The sequence below is a fragment of the Meleagris gallopavo genome, chromosome 2 (genome assembly GCF_905368555.1).
Source record: "Meleagris gallopavo chromosome 2, MGAL_WU_HG_1.1, whole genome shotgun sequence".
Classification (NCBI taxonomy): domain Eukaryota; kingdom Metazoa; phylum Chordata; class Aves; order Galliformes; family Phasianidae; genus Meleagris; species Meleagris gallopavo.
The window spans coordinates 65859651-65879266 of NC_139405.1; the positions used below are offsets into that span (position 1 = coordinate 65859651).

Sequence of the window (19616 nt, forward strand, 5' to 3'; positions counted from 1 at the left end):
GCACTCAGTACCCTCATCCAGGTCATCAACAAAGATACTGAACAGGCCCCAGTACCAACCACATTGGGGCACCACTCCTGACCAGTCACAAGCTGTGTTTAACTCCGTTCACCACCAGCCCTCAATCCAGTCCTGTACCCAGCAGAGTGTACCTGCCCAAGCTGTGGGCTGCCAGCTTCTCCAGAAGAATACTGTTGAAGGCAGTGTCAAAGGCTTTGCTGAAATCTAGATGACTGTGTCAGTAGCTTTTCCCTCATCCTCCAGGTAGGTCTTCTTCTAGAAGAAGATCAGATTGATAAAGCAGGACCTGACTTTCGTGAACTCATGCTGACTGGGCCTGGTCCTCCAGTTGTCCCACACATGCTTTGTGATATCACTTAGGGTTATCTGCTCCGTAACCTTTCCTGGCACAGAGATCACACTGACGGACCTGTAGTTCTCTGGATCCTTCTTATGACCCTTGTAGATGGGAGTCACATTGGCAGGCCTCTAATCCTCTGGGACCTCTCTAGTTGATCAGGAATGCAGATAGATGGTGGAAGGTGGTTTGGCAGTCACCTCTGCCTGTTCCCTCAGCGCTCTTAGGTGGATTGCATTTGAATCTTTGGACTTGTGACAGTCCAGGTAGAGTAGTAGTAAGTCTCTTAATTTTTTCCACCTGAATCGAGGGTGGTTCATTCTGCTTCCCATCCCAGACTTCCAGGTGAGGGGGTAGAGTACCCTAAGGATAACTGGTCTGAATTTTAAAGGCAGATGTAAAGAAGGCATTGAAAACTTCAGCCTTTTCCTTATCCTCACTGGTCATGTTCCCCATTTTCTACTATTCTCTCAGCCTCCAACTGCTTCCAGTTTGGAAACCTCTTCAACCAGCTGGGGCTTCTATGCATTTGCTGATGATCGGTGTGTTTCTTTTCCATAAGTTAGAGCTGTTGGAAAGCTTTAATCTCTCCTGATTCAGGTCATTTATGAGTATCTAAAATAGCTTAGATCCCAGTACAGAAGGCAATGAAACCTCCCCTTTCTTACCTGTGAAGACCAGTTTATTTCCACCCTCTGTTCTATACCATTTCAGGAATTACTTATCCTTGCTGTGGCTCTTACTTTTTATGTTCTGGCTCAGTTTTTCTGAAAAACTCTGCTTAGGGACTTTCTAACTCTTGGAACTAATCTAGGTCATTGCACTCCATCCTCATGCTTGTAAACCTGCTGAGGTTTCCCTTTAGAAAAGCGGTGTTGACTCTTCTCTAACAAGTCATCCAGGTGGCTACAATTCAGTTTTTATAATAATTTGTACTAATTTGCCTGAATGTCAGGCTTACAGGCCTTAAGTCCTCAAGATACTCCATGACAAAAATTTGAAACTTAATATTGTGCATGCCACCTTCCAGTGTGTATTATGGAGATTTACAAATTGTTACTGATTTTGTACTCTTTGTTTTGTTAATTTATTTTGTTAATTTGTATATAGCCACTGCAGTTGCTTTGACAGGTCTCCCACAAAGAAGAGTTTTGGTATGAGGATCTCTCTAGTTCCTTTCCCCACTAGTGGAAGATGTTTATTCAGTTTGCTTGCAGTGATCTTGTCTTCTTTGAGTGTTCCTTGTATATCTTCGTCAGCAGTGGACTCTACAGATTCCTTTTCAGGCTTTCTTACTCTTCATATAATTGAAGGAATATTTACTAGTAGCTTGATATTTGCTCCTTGGGTTAATTTTCATATGTTTCTTATAAATCCCCCTTTTATAATCTGTTGTATTTATAGTTGTGCTTTTTTTCTCCTATTACCTAAGTATTAATAAATGATATGTGCTAGCCTTGTGCTGACCACATGCCATCCATGTGGTATCCTTAAATAGTTGGCACACCACCTGTGGCGATTTAACTTTCCTCTTAGTGTTTTTGTGTCCTCATTTTTATTTATTCATCTAGATTTACTGTGCAGTGAAGGCAAAGATTTCATTAAAATATTTTCCTCAAGCCAGGGAGCATTAGAAGCACTCTGCGAAGCACTCCATCTGTACAAGAGAAAACATTACTGAGCCTTTTCTCAGATCTGAATCTCCTTGTCTGCCGGACTAAACGTGTCCATTGAGCTGAATGAAAGAAATTCTTCTTTTACTTCAGTGTAAATTAGTCAGTTACTAGAATTTTGACCTTTAAAGTATAATGTATTATTTTAATGTGCATTTTTTTAATACATTGTTTCTAATAAACTTAGATGTAGACATCTGATGTTTCATTTTTGAAAGGTCTTTTGAACCACGGGAGTGGGAGCTGTGCTTTAAGAAGTGTTGAGATTGATTTCACATGGAAAGTTCAGTTAATGCTTATACAGAAGCAGCTTTAGATGCTGTAAGTCAGCCTTTTATACAAATCCGAGAAACTAATTGGTCTAGTTCCTTGGATATCTGCATAGTTCAGTCAATTTGACATTCAGTCAGCTGAATGTCTCTCTTGTAATGTATTAAATAATTTCATTTATCATAAATAAATTAGAAATTAGTATTTAACTTTTATTTACATTTTTGAAGCATTCTGAACTAGCTTAGTAAGTACAGACTTGCAACTAATAATCACGCACCTTGAATTTACTTATTCAGTAGTTATCAGAAATCTTTCTAAAGGCAAGTTCATTTTGTTGGGTATGCTTGCTTATCTGTTTTTTTCCTTTCCTGTTTTAGGTAAATATGCTGAAGATATATTTGGCGAACTTTTCAATGAAGCGCACAGTTTCTCATTTAGAGTCAACTCCTTACAAGAACGTGTAGATCGCCTATCTGTCAGTGTTACACAACTTGATCCAAAGGAAGAGGAATGTAAGTTAAGACCTGTATTAAAGACTCTTTATTTTGTCACTCAAACATCACCAATATGGATGGTGATTATTTCCAAAATGGAAATAATAATTGTTTAAATTACAGTTATAAGAACAGAGCAAAATATGACAGTGAGGTTCATTTGAAACTTTAGTACTATTGTGATTCATATTAATAGTATTACTTATATAGTATTACATTATGGGAATTCCTGGGAGTACACCTTCATTTTATATTTTTAACCTTCCTAATGATTGCCATGGTATGTAATGGTTTGTCCAGGTAGGCTTTTGCATTTAACTTGATAGCATCTTAGATTGTGTGTGAAGTTATACTTCTCTAGCTCCATTTACAATGGATGAATTATTCCCTTGAATTCTTCCTAAATAGCTTTAAGTAATGTAGAGATTGGTGGCTCTGAGAAGACAGGTTACTTCTGACACTCAATAGGATGTGGCTTGTGCTTACAAAATAGAAATTTTATTGGATTTAAATAGTATGTGAGCTTTGTGATGACCATAAGAACGTTGATTAGCTAATACGCAAATATGAAACTTTTCTGCCTTCCTGGATAGCTCTTGGATACAGGTGAAATAATGAAAGATCCTGTAACCCCAGTTTTTAGGATATGCTAGATTACGTGGTTAAGATGTAGAAAATAGAGCATCATCTGGTCATGAAAAATAACTTCAGATGGATTGTGGGATCCAGTTATAAAGTGTAGAAAGCTGTTTCAGTTCTGAACGTCTAGGAATGATAGTGGTGTGTAATTCAAGAAAAATGAAATGTCAGACCAGTAACGTGGTCTTTGGCTGTATTCTTTTACCTATGTTGAAATTTCAGTATTAACAAAAATCAAATTAAGGAAATTTAGATTCTGTACTTTGCGTGACATTTATTTTAGAGCAGGTTTCAAAAGACAGCTGTTAACAGCTAGTAGCAGATTTTCCACAAAACCATGACTTGCCTAGGGGAATTCTTACATAAATGGGATTTTCCAAGTCTCTTGACAGCTGAGCATTAATCATACACACTTGTTTTTCCAATAAAATGCCATATTTACTATGATTGGATAATGGCAAAAATCCTTTTTGTGTACAGTAATAGATTGTCAGCAATTATAACAATTGTAATCTTCTAATGGCTATAACACACCAGATTGTTAATTTCACTTCCACGTTTACCCTGGACAACCTAGTTACTGTTATAATCAGAGTGGGATTTACATTGATGTAACTGGTCTGGTATGGCAACCATTCACATTCCTCGAAAATTTGGAGATCATACAGTTAAAATGTCTTAAGGATGTCACAGGACAGCAAGATGGAAATTTGTACTTTCCAGTAAGTGGCCTTTGACAAGTTTGGTTGTAGGTTTCATTACTAAATATTCATACCAATTTGATGCTAGAGAATCGCCAGAAATATTTTTAAAGACTATATCCCTGATGTACTAGGTAATAACTTTTCACAGTACTGCATATATTGTAGGATGTATTTATTAAAGTGTATATGTAAGAAAAAGGACAGACATTGCAATTAAAGAAAACAGGGCTACAGAGAAGTCTACTTGATCCAGTCCAGAGTGAATAAATGTGACTTGAATCTGATACCCTGGATTTGTCTCTTATTCTATAAGAGAGGAGTGATGGCTCATGCATCAGAAGAACACATGCAGTCCTCAGCGTCAGGAGCTATTAAATGACTGCCTTTATTAACCTAAGAAGTCCTTGAGCCATACCCAGTGTTCCTTATTCACAAATGTCTGCCCTGGATGAGTAACCAGATGAGTAACCCTGGATGAGTAACCAGAGGGTAAAGGAGATGAGTAGAAAACAGTGTATTTTCTCAAAAACCAGGGATCGGGAAACCTTTTCACTTTCAGTGTCCTCTTTTGAGCTTGAAATTTACAAGTTTATCACAAATGATCTTGTGTAAGTCCTGGTCTGTGCTGAAATAACTGGAGAAAAGTAATGCTTAAAGATCTTGGGAGATCTTTTTAAAGATTTATCTCGCATTTTCCTTACTCTCTATGCAAGAATTAAGCAATTTTCAGTATTTCTGTTCAGCTAACAGCATGTTAAAATGGGCTATACTTACAAAATGAGTCTCATTTGATAGTTCTTTGCCAGCAGGCAGTAATAGAAGATGTAATGGGTTCCTTTGGGCCCAGTGCTATTACACAAGAGGAAAATAAGAAGATTCATTTAAAGCTAAGCAGCATGAACAAGACCAGCCCAAGTCAGATTCACTGAAAAAAGTGCAGATACTTGACAGGTGTTTCTGATAGAGTCGAAGAAGAAAAAAAGCTCTGCATGTTTTAAATAGTCTGTGTGTTCTCTCATTGTTTTCAGTTATTTTAATATCTCTGTCAAAGAATAAAATCAAATGAAAGTAAGATTAGAATTGTATCCTGAAGAAACTGGCTCTTTGCACACAACCCTGTCACAGAAAAGCAGTGAAATAAGTGTGGTCTGTATGGACTTACAGAAATTGGAGACTAGGTTAACTTCCAGATCAGTGTAATCAGCCCACTGTGAGATTCAGAGCAAAGGATACAGTAAATCCCATTTAAAGAGGCAGCTCATTTAGAATCTCCAGCCTGCTGAAGAGGAATTTGGTGAATTGTTCTAAACTCCTATTGTATTTCTATACATGGAACACATGAAATTCATCCAAGACGTTACATTCATGTAATGTGTTAATGTGAAGAATAATAGTACTGTAAATTGATTCATAATTTTGAGCAAAGTCAGATAAAGAAAAGGACTGTTAAATAACACTGCACAGTTGCTTCCTTTCCCTGGAACTTCGCTGTGCAACTGAATGTTGGATTTGAGCACGTGTCCCTCTGATGGTTGAGTTCCAGCTGCTTTCTTTTTCTTCTGTTTTTTTTTTTTTTTTCTTCCCAGTTCTCTTAGCCCTCAATTCATTTTGTGTGTTATTTTGTAAGTAAATCAATTTTAAATTAGTGTGTCCAAAGCTCAATAGCTCAGTGTCAAAGCCATGATTTTGCATAATTTGTGGGGGGGTTTTTTGTATAGAAAGAGGGATCTGGACAGAATGTCATTTGTTAAATAATGTAAGGGTTTTGTTGAGACCCATGAGCAGATTCACTGCTTGATGCAGCTGGCTGATTGTGTTCTCTCACGTGCTGCCCTGGGCTTCCTAGTGCTGTGTGCTGCATTTAAAGCAACTTCTGAGTCCTCTTAAAATGATCGCTGTAGTATTTGTCTTCTCTTTATTTATTTGTAATAGTTAAGCTACATAAACTCCCTATCCAAAGATGACTTAATCTGCTACTGTTTTTAAGAATATTAGAAAATATTGGCATTGCTCATGTTGGGGGTAAACCCAAAAGTGAGCACGATCTGTTCTGGAGAAGCAGTCTCTGTGTTTAGCAAGTATTAGATCTGTGGTGACTGGTCAGAATGAGAGAGAAACCTGGGAAGTGTTTAACTAAAGCATGAGCATCTCAACTTTTAAGGCCACCTAGATGCTGTTCTTTGTTGTTTTTTTTGTACATGGCAGTAAACACAAGTGGTGTAACACACTGACTTTTTGAAAAACGTAGGTATATGAAATTTAAGATCACGGGCCATACAAAGACTAATGGTGCTAATTAGATGTTATGCAACTAGAGGTTTAATTTTATTGGCATCAAGTGAAATCCCTAAATCACTTCCAATTCTTTCTTCAGCATCTCGTGTCTTCCCTTACCTGAATTCATATGTGCAATTTGTTTGCTCTCTTGTTGTGCTAATTTGTCACTCGACCAAAGCTAAGTGGCCATATGACCAGCAATGTTTCTGTGTTTTTCTCACCCCAGTGGGAAGCCACATGCATGTTGCTGCTGTTCCTTAGCCAGCTGGCATGCTACATGAATGGCTTTGTAAGCCAAACTGTACACAGCCTGGGGTTATATGCTGTGTTTGCAAGATGCAATTTAGCCAGTCGCTTTTTCTGTAGGGTAGTTATATTAGGCTAGTTATATCAGTGTCATAATTCTCAGTATTTTGTGTTCTGTGTCCTTGCATTTCCTTCATAATGTAATAATATATTCAATTGTGTTGAATGATGGCATTGAATACCTTTCATTGAATATCAATGCAGGGAATGCTTTTGGTCATTTGAAATTCAGTTTTCTCTGAAGACCTTTGCACGTTAGTCTGGTTTTAGAGAGAAAGTAAACTGTACGCACTAGGTAGGGATTGATTATCCTCAGGTGCGATGTTCCCTTGTACATGTTTACAAAAATTGGAAATTAAAACAACAAAATGCAGATTATGAATTTGACCAACTGTATTTTCTCGCTTGAGATTAAGCAGGGAGTGTGAATAGTTTATAGGATAATATACATCTCAGGAATATGGTGCTGCATACCTCATGTGCATTTTAATATTAGAACAACTGTCTTTATTGCAATGTTATTTTTTTATTACTTTCAGAACATACGCAGGTTCTAAGAGAAATACAGCAATTTATCTTTTTTAACTGACATAACCTTCCAGTAAAAGGCGGTTAAAGACCTGTGGAATTGTCAGGCAACTCTGAACACGTACATTTGGTGAAATTTGTAAGACTAACAACCTAAAGGAGAAGCAGCTGAAGTATAAAAGAATCTAAAAATGGCATTTTAGATTAGGCAAACCTCAGTCTTTTATTTTAACTGTGAACTTTTGGCAGCAAATAACAGTGCGTACTTCATGACAGGTACAAAATATATATTGTTATTTATGAGTATAAAAATACCTGAAGAAACAGAGCCTGCTAGCTGACATCCATACATTATAGTACTTCTTTCATGCATGTAAAAAGGCTTCTGAGCAGCTAATTAAAGATATTAAAACAATAAAAAAATACAGTAATGAAATGGAATCTAAGGATAAACAGGAGCAAACTGTTCCAGCACATACAACCTTGCCAACTGCAATGAACCTCAAACAGCAAACTGAAAATCAAATAAAACCTATCTTTAGGCTCACAAAGAATGCTGCCAATATGCTTAGGTAAGAAGAAAGAACATGTCAGGAATTGTAAGCCTGCTGGAAAAAATCCTGCCCCTTTTTTGATCATAGAGTAGAACCCCCATCTCTGTCTGTGTATATGTACATATACTTCTATGTGTTACAGGAAAGAGTAAAAGCAGCTTTCAGCTTAAACCAGTGTGATCTTAGAAAATAGTTGCCAAAGGCCTTCATGATTTTCTCTAAAGCAGTGAGATAGGGAAGGCATTCTCTCATCTTGAGTAAGCAGGCACTACGGTCAGCATAAGTGTGTTTGTGTGAATGTATAAAATTTTGGGTTTTTTTTTAATAATATCTGAATGGATGAACAAAGCTGCTGATTTATTTAGTGAAGGTTTGACACAGGCTGCAAAATCCATTTTGAGAGACGCCAAGGGCTTCACAAGTATAGTAATTGACCATCAGGGAGGAAGGGTAACATGGACTGGGAAGGTACACTGTTCCAGAAATGGAAGGTGCGAGTTTCACTAGTCACAGTCACTTTCCCATTATTTTTTATCTAAATTTTAATGATTGTCAAATAGAAAAAGATGTAGAGGCTTTAACAACAGTAAGTCAGTGTGTTTCAAATCACTGCTTAATCTATTGAATTCACCTAGTGTTAATTTTTCCTTTGAATCTTGCATAATGATAATTGATAAGTGCTTAAAAACTCAAGTGACTCACCTGAATTAAACAGAGGAACCTTATCTTTACTATTTAGTCTGATAAAAGCCAACACTTGACTGCTTTGATGTGTTGGAACACAGTATCACCTCTCATTAAAACTCTCCGATAACAGTACAATGAGCTTAAGTGATTTGCCAGTTTGGCATCTCAGTGGGCCTTCTTAAGAACTGCTACCTACATGCAAGGAAGGGAAATCCTAATGACAGATAAAAGTAAAATCTATACCTCAAGATAAGCACCCAAAATATTGTGGAGTGGGTGAATGTCCTTTCAAGCTACAGAATTACTTTATAACTACAGAAAGCAATTTGTTGAACTACCTTGGAGAGACAGAGAGAGGGTTCTGATGATCTGTCCAGGTAAGCAGAAGTTTCCTGCAAAACTAAATCAAGTGTGATATGCTGGAACATTTCAAACATGTTTTTCATGTAATCTGACAACATCTTGTTGTCTTACTATTAGCAGATGAATTTGTTTGTTGAACATGCATTTGTACTGGGTGTGCAGTATTAGTAGTAACGCTTAATATTGATGTTCTAACTAGCATTAAGCAATTCCAGATTAAACCAAATAAACTGTATTCAGCTTTTTTCTCTCTTTTTACATGGCCGTATCCCCTTTCAGTGTCATTGCAGGACATTACCATGAGGAAAGCTTTCCGCAGTTCGACAACTCAAGATCAGCAGCTGTTTGACCGCAAAACTCTGCCTATTCCTTTGCAAGAAACTTATGACATTTGTGAACAGCCTCCTCCTCTTAACATTCTCACCCCTTACAGGTTAGTTAAAATAAAAAAATAATCAAAACCAATTTCTAGCTAGTTATATGTAGTAGAGATTCTATATTCAGTCATCACTCTCATGTTGAGTAGCGTTGGAAGAGCTGCACTGGAAAGCAGGGAAGCTGCTTGAGGAGTACAGATAGCAGAAGACATTTAAAGTATTACTTACTCTAGTTTACTCAAATTTTACTTTAACCTAACAATGATAAGAAAAAGTGTTTTTGATTATCTGTATATATTAAGCTGTGTAATGCTCTTGAATCAGAACAGATGAAAACAAGTGGTAGAATACATAGGAAGAAATGTCTTCAGTGGAGATGAATATTCTTTGCTGCATCCAAGTCAGTTTGAATCAATAGTTGCAACGCTAGCCACTCTGATTTACTTTTGAGTTGTTGGACTGAGAATTCTCTTATTAAGGATACTCATTTTATCTTAAACTTGTGTTAAAGTCACTTCTCTAAAATCTGAACCTTGATACAAGGAAAGATGATAAAGAGTGATGTCATATGAGATCAGTTTTTGACTTCTGAATGTTCATCTGTGGCAAAATATTTCCAGGCATGAAATAGTACATATTCTTGAATATGCCTTTATTTTTTGCCTTAATGTCTGTTGTCAAACAAACATTATATCCTGTTTGGGTCATTGTATTTCAGGGATGATGGAAAAGAAGGTTTGAAGTTTTATACCAATCCTTCATACTTCTTTGACCTCTGGAAGGAAAAAATGTTACAGGATACTGAGGACAAAAGAAAAGAGAAGAGGAAGCAGAAGGTATGTACGTTAGCTTTGTGTAGTTGGTTGTTTTTATTATTTTTTCCTGGAAGTGGTTTACTTGCTTATATGGTGAATTTTGGTTATGGTATTAATAACAATCCAAACTTTACAGAAGTAATTATGGTCATCTTCATTCAACTGAAACTACTTGTGTTCATTCAAATTCCATTGACTTAACAAAGAAATACCTACTAATAGTATGAATGTGCCTAGAGGTTTCATATTGCCTTAAAGTAACTAAAAGCAGGTTTGCCAGAATCTGTAAGAACCTATAAGTCTTCTATAGTGAATCAAGAAAGAGGAAAAAAGAAATAAAGAATTTTGCTAGATCACTTTTTTTATAGTACAAAGCCCTGACAGTCTCACAGATGAAAAAAAAAAAAACATCCACCAACTGCAACAAAGCCCAAATGAAATCCTTATGCATATATTTACTCTAAACGGGGCAGAAATTAGTAGGAATTGAGCATTTGTATAGATTTTCTTAAATAAACAGTTTTGAAAAGCTAGTGCTGCTTTTTTTGTTTCTTTATGATTCTATATATTTCATGCATAAAGACAATAAGTATAACTGATTCAGCATTTCATTTCAAGCAGTATAAAAATCTACCTAGGCAATTATTTTCCTGTGTCTTATGAGTAACTTATACATTAGAATGAAGCTTCTGCCTTTCACAATGCTTTTTGGTTTATACATTTGTATTGACCGAAATTTAATTTTTGTTATTTCTTCTTGCTCTTGAATTGTTTTTCATTGTTTTATGCATGATGTATAAATGCAACTAGTTGAAAAACTTTGTCTTAATTGTCACTTCTGTTTGCACAACTCTCCTACAGCAGAAAAATCTAGATCGCCCTCATGAACCAGAAAAAGTGCCAAGGGCACCTCATGACAGACGGAGGGAGTGGCAGAAGCTAGCCCAAGGCCCAGAGCTCGCAGAAGATGATGCTAACCTCTTACATAAGCACATTGAAGTTGCTAATGGCCCAGCCTCACATTTTGAATCCAGGTTTCTTTTTCTTTTTATTTTTTTTTATCTGTTATTAAGTATAGATACTTGTACTATACAGCAAATGTGCTTGAGAAGTGGTAGATGATGAGATGCTACTGCTTTTCTTGAAATACACTGAAAATTATTGACTTAGTTCTATCAAAAGTCAGTTTTAAAATTCTCAGTCAGTGTATCTTTACAAGAGTTATTATTATCTTGCTATTGCAGTCATCTGTCTGTGACTCGAAGGAAATATAGTCAGTACATTCCAGTCTTGACCTACAAAAATCCCTATTATTCCAGGCTCTTGATTTTTCTTACAGCAGACACTGCCAAGATTATATGGTGGGTATAATGTGAACAAATGTCCATTTGGAACTCGAATGAGATCACTGAGCTTCTCTTTACTCACGAGCAAATCCAAGATTTGATTGATGCTTTTGGTTATGATCTATTACAAAATCCAACCTGTTGAATTTTCATTTCACAGCACATATTTGCAGGTGGCTAAACGCAGCATTTTACATAGTATTCCTCTATGTTTCCATTTGTGATGCTTGTGCAAAACCGATTCTATTTTATCAGCTGAGAAAATTATGATAAGTAAGAGGGCTGCCAAGTAATGTCAGCAGTTTTGGAGGTGTGGTTTTAGTGTGATTTGGTTTGCTTTGGACTGTGTTTTTTTGTTTTTGTTTTTGTTTTTTTATATTTTTTATTGTTTGTTGCCCTATACAACAAAATGAACAAATAAATTAATTCTCCTCCATCTTTCACTGGCCAAGCATTTTGTTTAACTTAGTAGGGCTTTTGAATAAACTTAATAACAGCAATGGATAACTACAGCATCTGTTGAAGATAATGTTCTGTATCTGAGAAGTGGAAAAACCTACTTGTAGAAAAGCTAGCTGTTTGAATTCATAAAGGAAAAATGATTTCAGTTTAGCCAGTAGGGTACTACTTAAGCTATGGCAAAGAATGTTTTTGTGGGAACAACTTCATAGTATCTCATCTCTGTAAACCACTCTGTTAAGTAGTTAGCAGGAGCATCTGCTTTCCTGCTGTCCTTTTCTTTTGTTGTACTGGATTCCATATTAGGCACACTTGTTGCAGGACTCCTTTTATAGCCAGGACCCTCACCAAGACCTTGATTATCTCAGTAACAGTAGTGAAATTATGAATAATGCAGTAGTGCTTGAGAGCACTGCATGTGCAGAAGATGTAGTTCAGATACAGAAGAACAGAGTGCTTTTGAATAACAGAGTAAGAGTTTTGCCCTCTAATTATTTAATAGTCTTGGATATTACTCTGGTAGCAGTACGTGTAAAGGTGAAATACTTCTGTAAGCATTGGACAGTGTTCTGCAAACACATTTCATCTATATTTCATTGAGACATTATGACAGCTATTAATATTTTTAGTTGAGTGATTAATTAAAATTTTCCAGCAGATCACGCCCTTAAAGGGTGTCTAAATTTGCAAGTTGAATTATTTTATGCTGTTTTTATTTGCATTTAGCTGTATTTGATGTTACTACTCAACAGTAGATCTTCTTTAGTTTATCTTCTTTGTATCTATTATATAGCTATAAGATACTGAATCTAAAGTGGTGTGTTCTCCAGCATGGAGAATGCTGGAATATGGATTAAAATACTGGAATGAAGATCCTCTGACAAGATCAACTAAATTATTCAGTTGTAAATTCTACCACTTGATGGACGTTATGAAAGATTGCTATAAATGAATGTGTTTGCTCATATCATGGTTTTGAGGAGCTGAAACTATTATAAATACAATGCCTGTTGTGTATCATACTGCTATATGCGTATTCCTGGTTGTATTGGTATGTGTACCTAAATCAAAGTAATTTTGTGGTTCATGAACACTAAAATCAGACATACAACGTAGAAATTGTCTGATATACCTGTCAAAAGCACTGAGCCTTTGAGCTCCTAGAAGCAGTGGCATGGGAAATTGGATATATTATTAAAAAGTCATTAAGTATCTAATATACAACATAAGTGAAGAGAAGATCTTGGAATTCAGAAACAAAACTGAAATATAAAACAGTAGCAGAGAGCAATAATACTTAGATTTAATAAAGGATCATTTTTCACTGTTTTCCTACAGATCTCAAGCATATGTGGACCATATGGACGGATCGTATTCTCTTTCTGCATTGCCCTATAGCCAGATGTCTGAACTTCTGAACAGAGCTGAAGAGCGAGTGTTGGTCCGACCACATGAACCACCACCACCACCTCCAATGCACGGTGCAGGAGATGTGAAACCTGTGCCTCCTTGTGTTAGGTACGTAAAGAGCAGTCAAGTCACATGCAGTCCTGGTGGGAAATTTGTTTTCTACTACCCCACTAACAGTTATTAGTGTTACTTTCCTGCCACCCAGGCAGTACACACATTCTGTGTCGGTCCAGAAACCTGACATCTCCACAGCCACAGAGCCACGCAGGAGTTGGAGAGAAGAGTTAAAACCTAAGTCTCACAGTGTGTAGTTTTGGAAACAGACGCCACCTAGCCACTGGTATTTTAGCTGTGTAACCTTCTGAGGATAACTGTTTGGGAAATGTTTATTTGAATGATGTTGGAATCTCAGCATTCAGCTTTGGAGTTTCGAAAATCCGGAAATCTGACATTTGTACTACTGAGCTGTGTTTCATCATGCATGGAAAGAAGAATGTACTGTGGTAAGAAGGTTAGCTGACAAAACTACACATTCATTCCATGTGCTAAATTACAGTGATTTTTTTTCCCCTCTGTTATTTTAATTTTCATTTCTCTGCCTTTCCAGAACTGGATACATACTTAAAATATTTTCACACCCCTGGTACTCTTATATCAAAAATCTTAATTTAGGGTCGGGTATGTACAGTTTGGAATAGAGGACAGTTAAGTTGTTTCATCCATGAGATGTTTATCTCTCAAGAAGAACGTCTTTTTACTGCCCAGGAGAATATATGCAGAATGGCAACAGTTTTAAAATTAATTTTACCACAGCAGCTGGAAGAAATCCTCAGTGGTCTTTCAGGAAAGTAATTTTACTGTTCCTATTTGCATTTGATTCACATATTCATTGCACTGTAATGAATAGCTAGCATGTAAACATACACCTCTGTAGATAAAACTGATGATCTTTAATATAAGCCTCACCACTCTGTCATCAGACCTCAAATATGTATTTCGCTTTTACTCATTGCTTTTAGTGTCTGGAGGGTTTGGGTTAATTGGTTTGGTTTAGGTTCTGTTGGTTAAAGCAGTTAATCAACCACTAGTTCCCTTCAGGTAAATAACTTCAGATAAATAACTTTGATTTACTCAGAGTTGAGAGGAGAGAATAATACTTGCCATAGGAAACATCTGATAAAGATGCAAGTTTGTATAAACTTGATTAATAGTTGGATGTGAGCAAAGGTCTGTTGGAAGACTGATGCATGCTGCATACTGAGAATTTACATGTATTAACGTAGGTTACCTTGAAATCATAGTACATCATAGTACATAACACTCTTTAACGGCCAGTGCTCAGTATTCTTTAATTGTAGAAATTACTCTATTACTATTTTTTTTCACTCTGCAGCTCTAATAACTTTAGAACTTTCATGTTCTTTCAGTTCTACTACTGGATTGGTAGAAAACCGTCCTCAGTCACCAGCGACAGGCAGACCACCGGTGTTTGTGAGCCCCACTCCTCCTCCCCCTCCCCCACCACCTCTTCCATCTGCTTTGTCCACTTCATCACTACGAGCTGCGATGACTTCCACACCGCCTCCCCCAGTCCCACCTCCTCCCCCACCTCCCACTGCTGCTCTGCAAGCTCCAGCCGTGCCACCTCCGCCAGCTCCTCTCCAGATAGCTCCTGGGGTCTTACATCCAGCTCCACCTCCAATTGCCCCTCCCCTGGCACAACCCTCCCCGCCTGTCACTAGAGCTGCACAAGTGTGTGAAGCGGTACCAGTCCACCCAGTTCCTCCTCAAGGTGAAGTACAGGGACTTCCTCCACCACCCCCACCTCCTCCCTTGCCACCTCCTGGCATTCGACCCTCTTCTCCTGTCACAGTTGCAGCCCTTTCTCATCCCACTCCTGTTCTTCACCCTCCTCCCACAACCATTGTCCCTGGCCCTCATGCTCCTCTCATGCCTCCATCTCCACCATCACAAGTGATTCCTGCTCCTGAACCCAAACGCCACCCTTCAACTCTTCCTGTAATCAGTGATGCTAGAAGTGTGCTGCTGGAAGCAATACGGAAAGGTATGGAACAAAAAGAATATCTCAGAGACTTAATAAATCCTCATTGGCTTTAAAAGATGGAATATTTAACATGTAAGAAGTTAGTTTAGAGAAATGCATCTTAGCTCTGTTACTGTTTTCTGTTCTCTCAGTGTGGAGACTGCCAAATAGATTTTTTTTTTTTTTCAGTTTGCACTTATCAGATCTCTAGTTTGGATGGCAAAACTGGTTCTCTGTTAAAGTTAGATTGGAAGAAGTGTACATGTGTTTACAGATAATCTTTGGAGATTATCTCTTCATTTCTGTCTACCTATTTCTCATAGCCTGCAGATTGTGTAGAAGACAAGAACATTTATATTCACAGACTTCTAGGTAAAAGCAGAGCAGATCAAAACATTCATTGAACATATTATCAATGTATTATGGTAACATCTAAAATGGCATTCAGAAATCGCTGCTAAAGGTGTGTAGATTGTAGTCTGATCATGTCTCCACACAGTGGTGTAGAACAGAGCATTTGCACATCCCCAGCTGACAAAGTGCAAGTGAATGGCAGAGACCCAGGGCAATATTTCCTGGTCATCCAAGGGAAGGAGTTGAATCTACAATCTGACAAATCCCTACTGCACTCTGAGTGCTGCTGTTGGACTGTGTGGTATCTTTGAATAGTGGATCTTTCTTGAATGTTCCTTTTACTACATTCTTCTACTTTTCCTGTGTTCTACAACACAGTACAGAATCTGTATTGTACTTAATATCTGTAGATAATCTGTAACACTCATCTGAGGTAATTTTTAAAGCATCTATATGCACATGAATTGATAACATTTGAATGAAGTAGTAATGTCTGTACCAACAGTTTTTGAATACAACAGTAGTTGTACTCAATCAACTAAGGAGGGCCTGCTGATACATTTAGCTGATCCCTGGAAAAGCTTTTGACCGAATCTTGCATAAGAAAGGACCAATTACCATAGCTTAAATTCCACCCAAGTACATGTGCTATCACCTGTCAGTGGAGGGGGGGACTATTAAGTACAGGATTTAGGTCAGTCTATGGTGTCATCAATATAAATCCCCAAATACACAATCTCTATCTTGTTTCTAATTGTGTTACCAGCATTTAGCTTTCTTATATTATCAGTATATGTTATTTCAGCTTTGTATTTGACACTTAGGTAATATTTTATTCTAAAACAGGCTGTTGCACATTCAAAACTGAGTTACAGGAAATTCTGTCTTGCTAGGATACCCAAATAGCTTTAACTTTTAATTGAATCCATGAGGAGAGAGTATAAAAAGTGTTAAAAACACGAATAGTAAAATGGCTTAATCACTTAGAATGGTGCTAAAAAATATGGATGTATCTCTAATGGGAAACAGAAAAACAGTTATAGTAGGACTGTGATCCTATCTGTGGCAGTAATTCTGAGATTCCCCTCTCTAAAAGCTGACAGAGAACTTCCTCCTGAGGAGGACAGTGTCCTCAGTCTTTGCTTTGCTGGCAAAGCACTCAGTGATTCGTGAGCTAAATACTTTGTATAATGTTGAAGCAGGGCAGTAACAATTCTGTGATGTGATGTTCTTCAGGTATTCAGCTGCGTAAAGTTGAAGAGCAACGCGAACAAGAAGCTAAACACGAGCGCATTGAGAACGATGTTGCTACCATACTTTCTCGTCGCATTGCTGTGGAGTACAGTGATTCGGAAGATGATTCAGAGTTTGATGAAGTGGATTGGTTAGAGTAAAATTAATACATTGCTGTACGCTACAAAATCGAATGCTAATGTCCATTGTGGTGCTTGTTCTTTGAAAGTTTGATGGTCATTTCTAGTGTTTTTTGTATTCTTTTCTTTACATGATTAATCCATGTTTTTCTACTTTTCAGTTTACAAACAATTCTTAGTGCATCTTTTGAAACTAAATGTTTTACAGTGGCTTTTCTTACACACCTCTTTCTTTGGAAGAACATACTTTGTTCCAATAGACCACTAAGTATTAAGCATGGGCAGCTGTTGGTAGAGTAGCAGTTTCAATTTTTTGGCATATCTTAACTGTGCACTTTGTGAATTTTAAGTTAATGAAGGCAACTGAGATTGACATTCCGAGGGCAGCTGTATGTACTAATGAGCCTTATTCCACTTCTGTAATGTTTTAAAAACATTAAACCTAGCTATTGAGATATCACTGCCTCAGTTACATCTGTACAATAGAAGTACATATAGTTAGCAGCACTGAACACACTGAAAGGAAAATTGATCTTTTGGGGTTTTATTATTGTTTTATTGTTGTTTTTAAATAATTATGGCCTTATTTGAATGTTTAGAGATTCCCTTTCCCTTCTTCCCTCCCAGGTACATATTGTGTGGTACTATTTTTGCCTGCATAATACAAGTTTAATTTTTTTTCCTCGTGAAATCTTCTGACTTAAACATGCTGTGTAACTTATGTAACTGTTAAAATAACAGTTTGGTTTAATAAATGGTTCATTTTAAATGTTCCTGGTTGTTGCTCTTTCAGTGAAGCCTACTTTTCACTGCTACATCTGAGACATACCTGGATATCACAGATTCAATCTGTGGCCTTGAAAGGTGCAGTAAGTATTCTACACTTGATTGAAGGACCTATGTTAAAGAAAAAAACAACGTATATGCTCTTATTATCAAGTGATACAAGAAGATGAAAATTTAATGTGATCCATTAGTTTAAAAAAAAAAAGTGAGAGGCTTGTGGCCTATATGGTTTAAGTATTTTTTGTTTGTTTGTTTGTTTTTTTAAAGTTTTGCCATTATTGTATTTTGAGAAGTGGAGATACAGCAGTCAAAATCACGGTCAGTGATAGATTGCTAAGAATATGGGTGATACTGCAAAGTGATTTTCTTAGTACTGAGAATGTTGTATATGTTGAATAGTTACAGGGCTTTTGTGTTTCCATTTTCTGGAATAACTTTTTCAAGTGTGAACATAAAGTCAAAACTCTTTTGATAATGAAAGCGTGAGAAGCTAGAGAGTGCTCTACCTTGCTTACTCCTGGAAAATGGAATTACCGAGTAGTGGGAAAGCAATGTTTAAAGTTAGAACAAGGTTTCTGAAGGTGAGATATGAGATGTGAAGAGGGTGGGTTTAGATTAGATATCAGGAAGAAATTTTTTACTGTGACACTGGAACAGGTTGTCCAGTGAGGCTGTGGATGCCCTTTCCCTGGAATCGTTCAAGGCCAGGCTGGATGGGGCTTTGAGCAGCCTGGTCTAGAGGGAGGTGTCCCTGCCTCTAGCAGAGAGCTGGAATTAAATGATCTTAAGGGTCCCTTCCAACTCGAACCATTCTGTGTTCTGTAGGATGCAGAGCAATTTGCAGGCATGTGCTTATTAGCCTGTTTGTGGCACCGAGCAAATCTCCAGAAGTGCAGAGGAATACAAGTAGGCTGTAATACAGCAGCTCTTCCAGCTTCACTGTCACCATCAGAGATTATGCTGTAATTTTATCTAATTGAAATTTTTTCCACTGCAACGGTAATGCCTTTGTTACATTTGCAGGGTTTTCCTTTTAGATATTCTAGATGCAGCCTGCACTGTCTGTTGAGCTGAGCAGCATCATGGTGCCTTGGCTGGAACTGCTCAAAGCTGATGGTCTCAGTGCGCCATCACATCTGCCCTGTAGGTGTGCTGGCTGCATCTGGTATCTGTGAGCTGGGCGTGTTGCATAGCCTCAAGAAAGCAGAGGGGCTAGTGTGGGGAAAAAAATATATACATAACTGCAGTTATCACATACTTGGCTTGAATATATTAAAAGTCTTGATTGATAAATGGTTGCTATTGACTTGTTTCACTGTCCAGGTGATTAATAGTACCTCTTCCCAACTGGTTCCCAGGGCAGACAAAGCACTCATTTCATCTGACGGAATCACAAGTTAATGAGCCTTGTCAGAGAAAAGTCAGGAGTTAAATTCAGGCAGGAATTCAAAGACAGGATTCTTGGCCTTCTGCCATCGCTACAGCTTTCTGCCATAGCAACTGGTCTCCTGACAGCGATAGCATGATTCACGAGGACTGAGAGGTGATTGTTGGATTTGAATATTTGCATGTACAGATGTACTCAAAGCGAGACCTCTGTAGTTGTCATGATTTGTGGCCCTCTTACTGGAGGTTCTGTCTGCCCTTCTCATTTGGTGGAATGCTGCTTGGGGGCTGCTTGTGCCAACGATTAGCTGTGTAATAGATTATTGATCGCTGTGTCTTGGAAGCTGCAAAATCAAGTCTCCTGTATCGAACTGTTTATAGGTTCTGTTGTTTACCTCCGTACATTTACA

At 37.5% G+C, this 19616-nt stretch overlaps 1 protein-coding gene across 5 annotated transcripts in view; it reads left to right on the plus strand.

Annotated features, from left to right (window-relative positions):
- The window catches only part of WASF1 (WASP family member 1), a 79176-nt gene extending 61369 nt beyond the window's left edge, over positions 1 to 17807 (plus strand). For 4 of the 5 annotated variants that reach the window (XM_085217481.1, XM_085217482.1, XM_085217483.1 and 1 more), the window contains 7 exons: positions 2682 to 2816; positions 9136 to 9289; positions 9952 to 10069; positions 10910 to 11082; positions 13192 to 13371; positions 14691 to 15328; positions 16898 to 17807. In XM_085217481.1, the coding sequence (XP_085073607.1) occupies positions 2682 to 2816; positions 9136 to 9289; positions 9952 to 10069; positions 10910 to 11082; positions 13192 to 13371; positions 14691 to 15328; positions 16898 to 17055 (1556 nt within the window). In that variant the 3' untranslated portion in view covers positions 17056 to 17807. The remainder of the gene's footprint in view (positions 1 to 2681; positions 2817 to 9135; positions 9290 to 9951; positions 10070 to 10909; positions 11083 to 13191; positions 13372 to 14690; positions 15329 to 16897) is intronic. The other variant, XM_085217486.1, reaches the window with a different exon arrangement.
- Positions 17808 to 19616: the final 1809 nt, after the last annotated feature.